At 31.6% G+C, this 9,912-nt stretch overlaps 1 protein-coding gene across 4 annotated transcripts in view; it reads left to right on the forward strand.

Annotated features, from left to right (window-relative positions):
- The window catches only part of LOC106469309 (gastrula zinc finger protein XlCGF57.1-like), a 74,099-nt gene extending 64,904 nt beyond the window's left edge, over nucleotides 1-9,195 (forward strand). For all 4 annotated transcript variants that reach the window (XM_022397791.1, XM_022397790.1, XM_013929799.2 and 1 more), the window contains one exon: nucleotides 1,107-9,195. In XM_022397791.1, the coding sequence (XP_022253499.1) occupies nucleotides 1,107-2,308 (1,202 nt within the window). In that variant the 3' untranslated portion in view covers nucleotides 2,309-9,195. The remainder of the gene's footprint in view (nucleotides 1-1,106) is intronic.
- The last annotated feature ends 717 nt before the right edge of the window (nucleotides 9,196-9,912 follow it).

Raw genomic sequence — 9,912 nt, forward strand, 5'->3', positions numbered from 1 at the left:
GGTGATAATCTTGTTTTCTTGTGCCCAATAATGCATAATTTCATTTGATAAACACGTTTAGATTGAATGGTAATTTATAATCAGTCACAAGAACGTCGAATCTGAATCACTTGAAAAAACACGGGGGTGCTTAACTTTTTTGCAGGTGTATAGTTAGTTAGAATCACACAATACCAACATCATTTAGAAAATAACATCCAATAACTGCCCAGAATTCTACATCGGAGAAACAGGAAGAAAATTGGAAACTAGATTCAAAGAACTCAATAAAAAAAAACGTCCCATGTTTTTCACCGTTGCAACTCAAAAAATCATAGTATGTCTATTAAAAACACAGTCATTTTAAACAATAAACCAAACATAAACAAACGAAAAATCAAAGAATCCATCTTAATTGAACAAAACAACCCTACTCTAAACCAACACCCTGGGGTGCCAAGATACCTCTTCTAAAATTTGCAACAGTTCCGGTCATGTGACCTCTTTGTTCAATACTGTATATATTTATCCGTATCAGTGTAAATTACTTGTACTTGATGATGACAAAACCTTGTCGAAACGTTGTACATTTACTGTTATGTTAAACTTATATTAAAGTTTTTCTTCATTACCCATTCACGCCGTCTCCAAGCATTATTAGTCTCAAAGTGGGTTTCTCGTCATCAAATATGATGTATTGTAATACTTTATAAAACAATATGATACATAGTTGATGACGAGAAACAAGCACAAGAAATTCAGTGTCTGTAGAGTAACTAGCACAAGAACTATAGTTTCTTTAGAGCAGCTAGCACAAGAAATTTTTTGTCTGTAGAATAGCTAGCAGAAGAAATGTAATGTATTTTCATCTGTGCATTTTGCATTAATTAAAAATATGTATGTGTAAAGTGATTATACTTATCACAACTGTTTCGTTTGATATAACTAAAAGTGAAAAAAGCATTTCAAGAACCTAAAGGAAAGAAATGTATGTCTGGTCTCAAAAATCTTAGTTCTCTCTTTGCATTTTATAGATGTTCAAAATAAGTATATTTTTTATCCATGAACTGATATTAGACAAAATAATTTTCACTTATTATATTTGTTGTGATACGTTTTGATTATAGATTTAAAGATTATTGAGAACAACTTTTGCAGAAATCAGTTTCCTGGTTACGTTATAGTACAAAATCCTTCTACAAAAACAAAACCGGACAAATCTCAAAAGCAAAACAACAGTGATGTGAAAGAATATTCAAGAATAATTAATATAAAACCATATAACACACCTCATATAGATGCTGATAAACTGTACATTTGCCAAAAAGGAATTGTAACAAATTATGAATTAAAAATATGCCACAAAATAGACAATGGTGAGAAACCTCAAAGTTGTACTGTTTGTGGGAAAAACTTTAAAACAAAGAGTGAGCTAAATATACATCACAGCACACACAATGGGTCAAAACCATACAGTTGCTCAGTATGTGGCCAAGAATTTAAACGAAATAGTAATCTTAAAGAACATGAGAAGATACATGGTGGGGAAAAAAAACACAGTTGTGTTGTATGTGGAAAAAAATTCCTATTTAAAAGTTACTTAACAGTTCATAAGAAAATACACACTGGAGAGAAACCATACAGTTGTGTTATATGTGGAAAACAGTTTATAACTAAAAGTCACCTAAGTACTCATGAGAAGACACATTCTGTAGAGAAACCATACAGATGTGTGGTATGTGGAAAACATTTTGTCAGTAATAGGTACCTAAAGAGTCATGAGAAGATACACACTGGGGAGAAACCATACAGTTGTATTGTATGTGGAAAACATTTTGTCAGTAATAGCTACCTAAAGATGCATGAGAAGATACACTCAGAGGAGGAACGATACAGTTGTGATGTATGTGGAAAACATTTTGTCAGTAATAGATACTTGAAGAGTCATGTGAAGATACACACTGGGGAAAAACTATACAGTTGTTTTATATGTGGAAAACAGTTTATAACTAAAAGTCACCTAAAGACTCATGAGAAGTCACACTCAGTGGAGAAACCATACAAATGTGTTGTTTGTGGAAAAGATTTTGTATGTAACAATTACCTTAAGAGTCATGAGAAAATACACTCTGTGGAGAAACCATATAGTTGTGTTGTATGTGGAAAATGTTTTGTCAGTAATAGGTATCTAAAGATGCATGAAAAGACGCACACTGGGGAGAAACCATATAGTTGCAATGTATGTGGTAAAAGATTTGTACGTAATAGCTACCTAAAGATGCACAAGGAGAGAAGATGCACATTGGGGAGAAACTGTACAGTTGTGTAGTGTTTGGAAAACAATTTGGAAAAAAACATATTGGAGAAACATAATAGAGTTGTGGAATCTATGGCAAAAACTTGGTAAAAGACAGTGACCTAAAAATACATTGAAGAATAGTTATTGAGAAAGAATAAATACAATTGTTGAACCTTTTGAGAAAAAAAACTAAATAAATATTGATCAAAAGTTGCATGAGGGATAATACATTGGAAAGAAACCATACTATTGTGTAGTATGTAGAAAATAATTTACAAGTTTCATAAAAAGACAGACTGGAAAGAATCTTTAGATCTGTGCATTATGTGAAGAGTTGGGTGGTTAGTATAACTTGCTAATTTACTAATCATCATAACTTGGTTATTCTCACGTGGTGGATCATCATATTTTTTGCTTGTTTTGAATTTTTAAGACTTCAGGTAAAATAATTTAGGATTACTTTTTCTTGTTTTAAGCTGTTGTACATTAAAATTTATCATATACACCAAATAGTGTGAAACCTATAAAAGCTGAAAATACCATTAAATTATTGCATTCCTTGAGTTTTCCCTCCAAATTTCCACAAAACTACTAAAACTACTGAATCTTTGTTGATGAAAATAAACATTACTTTCTTGCAATTTTCAGACAGTTGTTTTTATAAAGGTAACAGAATACCCTAGAAACATCTTCAGCAATAAAAACATATAAAAGAACTACTAGTTTTGGATATAGGTCTTCATTAGGTGTCAGTTGCCATAATTTTCCATTTATAAAACAATGGTTTCTACACAGATTTTGTGTGCAAAACCGTAGCATGCAGTTAATACATGAGTGCATTGTATATATGAATTTGTTTTTCAGAAGAACTGTTACAAATGAAATTTAAGTGAAGCACGTAATAGAAACAAAGTATTTTGAATACATGAATGAAGCATGCACATGTATTGTTGTCTTCCATTATCACTAAATATTTGTTGGTAAATAATAAAATAAAAAACAAATTAGTCATAATATTTCTTTTTTTACCTTTATATTTTATAATGTTTTTATAGAAAAAAATAAGTGCTATGAAAAAGCATGTGGAACATATGTGAAATGTTTTCATGTAAATGTACTGGTAACTTGACAACAGCTGTGCTACATCAGTGGTTTATACTCAGTTGTTGTTTTTTTTTGTTTGTAATGTTGACTTGTAGAATATGGGGGATTACCTATTGTGAGGTTTATAATTTGAAAATTATGGTAATTGAATACATCTTTTATTGTTGCCATGGAAAGTTATTTTTCAAAACCTTTTAAAGAATACAAGAGATTTGACCAACAGTACCAATGTTTAGAGAGAAAAATAAATGTTGTAGGTAGCTAGATCAGAAGGGTGTGACTGCTAATAATGTTTTTGATATTTTTGAAAAATGTGTAAAATAATTATGGAAAAACAGGTATTATTGTAACAACTGTGACTAGAGATTTTTTTCTTTTGGATTAGAGGCACAGCAGAATAAAACCAAAAGCATGCACAGGAAAAAGTTCCCATTCATTGTACTTGGACTTGAGTCTTTATCCACAGTTCTTTTAGCGTAGATACTAAAGAGAAAACAAAGATCTATCTCAACTTACATTTGGACGTGACCTGTGGCCAATTGTAATTGACACACAGGTCAAATGTAACACTATGTAGGTAAAGGATGATTCTTAACCGATTGTACATGGGGTCAGTCCAATGGACCAACCCTGTATTTGAGGAGGAATGTTGACTGTGCTTTCAAATTTACTATACATATCAACATGAAATGTGGCAAGCTTTTAACAGTTTGTTCAAATCTGTTGTACACAAAAAATCAGATGTATTACAAAAGTATTTGTATTTAAGATATGTCTGTCAATTGCTGACATAAGTCTGACTCATAATCTGAAAAGTTGGAGTGCAAGGTGATGTTTATGCGAAAAATGAAAATACTTTTGTCTATTGTACAATTTGCATATTGCATTTGCATAACCTCTAGAATCTCTAAAATGCATATCTACAGTTTTTCTGTATCTTTTTATATTGTATCTGGTAGTTACTTTCCTCTACCATGAACTTTCACTAAATCAGCTACGTATGGTAAAATGTATAGTTGATAACTCTAACTTCAAATACTTAATACCATGTTGAATGGCTTTCTCTAAAAGATCATGACATGTGTACTTTGGTCCCCTAAAATGGACAACTAAATGCTGAAAAAACTATACACATGAACAGTGTTAACAATTGTACAGGGTTATTTGTGAATTCTGATCAGTACAGATATTTACAATTTGGATTTTTTTGGGCAATAAGTGGCATTTATTCATACCTTGATAAAGCTTATCTTATGTTACATTCAGATTCAAACTTACAATAATAATAACAGTATTACATGTTCTTTACATTGAATTTCTCATGGGACCATTTATGGCATGACAAATACTGAACCCATTTTTCTTTGGGTATACTGTATGAAAAGATCTCGCAACAAAAATGCCTCTTTATCCTCATAATCTGTTTTACTTGGACTATCTTTGTTTTCTTTGCTGTTGATTTTTTAGCAGCCACATTCTTGGCTTTTAGTTCAATATCAATATTATGTTGTTATGTAAGGAATTCTAATTACTAATGAATACAGGGTTTGAAACTTTTGTAACGGAACCTGCAGGGCTCAAGTCTTTATTTAGAATATCATCTGAATGTTTAAATATTTCTAGTGATTTGTGAAAATTTATTAAATACAAAAACAGTTAAGTTAAACAGCAAATCAGTTTTATCCCATCAGATATGATCTGTAGTTGCATGATGCACATAAGCCTTTTTCTTTTCAACATTTCTCTAGTGTTCTTTAATTCTTACCTTAGTAGACTGGATAACATAGATTTTAGCACATGGACACTGAGTCTTATAAACATCACATTTGTGTAAAATGGTCAGTGAGTCTCTTAAGTCATTGGAAAATATCTAATTTGTAATGTTGGTAAATAAAAAGGTTTTGAAATATATTTTGAAAAACTAATCAGTTTTGTAGTGACATTGTGTCCATGTGGTAAATATAATGTATTTTTGGTTTGAACAAATGGGGTTAGTTTGGTCCTTGATGAAGAGTTTGGTGAGTTCTGGCATTTATTCAAAGCCGTGATGATTATCATATCGTACCCTTTATTATTTGTAGTAATTTTAATTTCCCTATTGTAATTAGAGCTTTTGATCAATACTGTTGGTCAGATCTTGTGTTCTTGAACATATTTTGAAATATTTTATTTCCACTATGTTGTTTAAATGCTGTTGTATTTTGTGACATTGATGACAAACCAGAAAAAAATAGATATAACATTGATGTGAGACACTATTAGCTACAGGATAATGAGTCACATTGAGCATAAAATTTTATATGAACACAACTATATTAAGGCAATCAGTCATGTGGTCGTGAACAGAATGTACACAACTCTATTTAGGCATTGCAGCACTGGATACTTTAGGTGTGTCTTCAATATATAAAGAAACACTAAACTTGACAGCATGTGCCACTTGTTAGAGATGGAGGAGAATAAGTTTATCCTGGGTATGAAATTACTCATTATTTTATACACAAGGATATTCTAATGCAAAGTGAGCCAACAATTTATTAGTTTGAATTGGCAAAATGCATGTTCCACTTTTCTCTATCCTAATTGCATACAGGTCTGCTGTTAGCCTGTTTAGGGCCCTTTCCCCTACTCATTACTTTCATTACTAGTTTGTTTATACCATACACATGATAAGAAAACTTAATAAAACACATTTTTTACAACATTTTACAGTCATAGTAATGTTTTGCAGTATAGAAAAAACAAACATGATTTAAAATTAGTTTTTTTAAAAGATGAAACATGACAAACTCACCCAGAATCATCTGGACATTAATAGACTTACCTTTTCTAGTAACACCTTCATAACCAAGCCCCTCCCATACAAACCAACACTGGCTCACTATATTCAATTCGCATTGCTAGAGATAATCAACCAAAAAATTGTCACTGTTATGGAAACCGAATACAATGTTAATTGATTTATCTAATCCTGAAATCTTTTCTATTTCCTAATTCTTCTCTAGGGAGTGTGGTGTAAATTTCATGCTTTCTGTAACAAAAACATTCTTCCAACAAAATGTCCAGCTATTTGTCTGTCAGTTGCCTTAACTCAAATTTGCAAGTTTCTTCATTCTAAACCACAAACCTCAATATCAATATTTTTGCTTAAGGAGAGAAACATCTGGAGTGAATTCAATTATGATAGAATAGTAAATTGCTTTTTCTCTTTCTTCTAAAATGGTTTTTAGCATACTCATACCACATAATTCAATGAACTCGTTCTGACTTCCTGATAAATAATGTGGATGCCTTTGCATTGTTTTGCCTCCAGTTTGCATTTGTTGCATTTTAGAAATTTTTGTTATGAGTGACCCTGTTATCTTGATCTAGCAACTCAAGAGTTCCCAAAAATTATGAATGTGGGGTCACCAGTCACATTGTTGTCACCTTGTAATGGCAAGCCTCTTGATGCAAGATGTAAGGTAACATCCAATAGTCTCTGCAGAATTACTTTCGGTTTTTTAGCTTCACTTAAAATCTGTTTTTGAATCCCACTATGTACTTCATGTCTTAATAGTGACTGTCCTAATTTCTTTCATTGGTAGCAGCAGCTTTTTTGTTATGCACAGAAAGTTTATTTACAGCTTGTTCAGTTTTTTCAGATGGTGAATAGCCTTCACTTTTTCCAACATGCTACATTGTCTGTGATTTTCCTATGCAGTAAAAACAAACACGAAAAAGTGCAGTACATTGTTAGTGGCACTTTAAACAAGCCAACTGTGAGGATGTTTTCTCTATTGTTTGACAACTTCAAGTACAGAAGAAATTCAAGAAAACTATGACCATCCCCTTCTTTTGGAACTGACTTTACATATGTATCATTTCTTCATGCTGGTACTTTGAATAAAACAATTTTTTGATGCACTGCAATGTGTTCAGCCCACAGTACAGGATGTTTTACATCCTGTGCCTCTGTAACCCACTTCTGTGATTTCTCTTTACACTTTTCTTCATGTAGATAATCTGTTTCTGATTGTGATCATACTTCACTATTCTTTCAAATCATGAGATTAGAAATGGAAGCACATTCAACATGCTACTTTTCCACAACTTGTATAATGAAATCAACTTGACCCTCATCTATATGTTTTGAAGTTGATGCTGTTTAGCTTGAGGAGATAATCTCTTCATTGGCTTTAACTGGCTTAAAAACAGTGATTGAGTGATGCCCTCTAACTTCTTTTTTTTTCTTTCCATCTGCTTCTTATGTTTTTGACCTGATTTTTATTTGTATGCAGACATTCTCAAACATCAATGGTTAGCAACATTGGTAGGCAGGTAGTGCACAAGGTCATAAATTTTACATAACATGAAAGGGAAAACTGTTTTATCATATTGTTTGCTTCAATAAATGGTAAACTTACACCATTCATTTATGCAGTCATTCTCAATTATCAGCAGTTAGCAGTAGTGGTAGACAAGTAATGCTCATATCAGTGAAATTGTGCTCCTCCTAGATTCTATACTCTTTGTCATTGTTGTAGATGTTAGAATCCAGTTGGAAATTTGGTTGCAATATGATCTATACCTATTGTCTAGGCATGTTTAAACAAATTTAGGTTAATTGAATTCAAGAGATTACTAAAAATTGAAGGTTTAAAACTTTTTTTTTAAAAGTAGGCTCTGCTGTGCCCCTTGACTGTCTGGGCCCTAGTAAAATTTACCCTTTTACCTTCCAGGGCCCTGCTGGCCATAGTATTGATTCGTGAGAGAATATCTGAATTAGACCTACCTCTGTAAGTCCACTTTGCAATCCATCATATTCTAATTCTATCTTGTTTCAGCTGGCATTTCTCCAAGAACAACAGTCTTCGAAATCCATGTCAGTACCTCAATGCACTTTGATCATAAGAGGTTAAGCATTTAACATTTTCTTCCTCTTTTGATACAAAGAATGTGGTTCATTTGGAACATACCCTCAAGTGTTTGACTTTTCTTGTGAACCCTAGAATTTTTTAGCACCACTGAAATAAGAAGGTTTGTTATCCCTGCATTTATGCTGCATTTTTTCTTTTTTCATTAATAAACAATATGCTAGGGAGGTACACTTCACTTTTTTTAACAGAACTTAAACTAAACTAGAAACGCAGTACATATTTGTCAAATTGAGTTATGCCATTCCAATTTCACTATAATACTTTTTCCCTCCATGGCAAAACCAATTGATTGCCACTTAATAGTGTAGGCATAATTAATTGAACAGGAATGATTGTGCCATTGTTGGATGCAAGAAACAGTACTGTTACAAAGTTTCACAGTGAAATTGTTTTCTATAATCTGTGGATGTGACATTGGTTAGCCTTATGGGGTCTAAGGCAATTGCCCTGGTTGCTCCTACCTAAAACAGACATTGGTAGCATGCATATTTGTCATTGTATATTAAATCAAAAAATTAATTCTGGGTTTTTGGTGACATTGCCAGGATAAATTTTGGTAGGTAAATAGGAAATTTTTTCAACATTCTCTAAAATGTTATTACACTGCACTGTAGTATTCCATTATCGGAATAGAGAATGTTTTTCGTACATTTTATGAAATTGTATAGTATTTCTACTTCCAATAAGTCCTATAGGTATTAAACTGAAGTTCTTGTTTTGAAAACACATTGGCACACAAATACTTGAAGTAGTCTTTCAATTAAAGTACACTAGGGAAACTGTAATTGTGGTTGATATATATAAATTCCACCAGTTCCACTTCTTAATAACATTTATAGTTATAAATATAACTTTATAGTTCTTTATAGGATTATCATTTATTTTCATTCACCATGCATTATATATGTAAATTATGTCTTTTTAACACAGAATTAAAATAAATATAAGAATAATTTTCAAATTAAATAATATACAACAGATTGATTTTTTGTTTTACAGTGATGTATAGGCTTTGTTAAACATTTAATCTCTTTTTTAATTCTTTATAGAATCATATACTTTTAATATGTTAATATTATCTGCAAGGTTAAACCAAATTTTCCAAACTTTCTGTTGTAGTACGAGGATGTACTACATCATTTCCACTCTTATATTTAAAAAAACAAATTTTCCAAAATTATATTTAGGACAGTTTGAGAATTTTCATATTTTAAAAGAAGAATTTCACTGAGTATGTGAGATGTTCACAAGATTTTACAAAAATTACTACAGTTTGTATAGATTTCCAGCTGTTGTTGTGTTTGTAGTTCTTTTTTTTTGAGCCCATAATTATTCAGCAGAAATTGAAAATTTTTGCTATGTTTTCTCCTACAAGTTACTTTTGTTTAATTGGCAGTTTTAGTGAATCTTCAGCTTTCCTTGGCCAATCAGTTGCCCACTGTACTATGTTTTAGTGTATTGTATTATGTTAGCAGTGTATTATTTATTGTATTATGTGAAGCATTAAACTGATATTTGTGTGAATCTGTGTATTGTCTATTTCTCTGTGATTTAACTGCCACAATTCATTAGAAGGCATACACCCAAGAACTTAACTTCCTGTTGTTAGCA

Source organism: Limulus polyphemus, unplaced genomic scaffold (genome assembly GCF_000517525.1).
Source record: "Limulus polyphemus unplaced genomic scaffold, Limulus_polyphemus-2.1.2 Scaffold3416, whole genome shotgun sequence".
Classification (NCBI taxonomy): domain Eukaryota; kingdom Metazoa; phylum Arthropoda; class Merostomata; order Xiphosura; family Limulidae; genus Limulus; species Limulus polyphemus.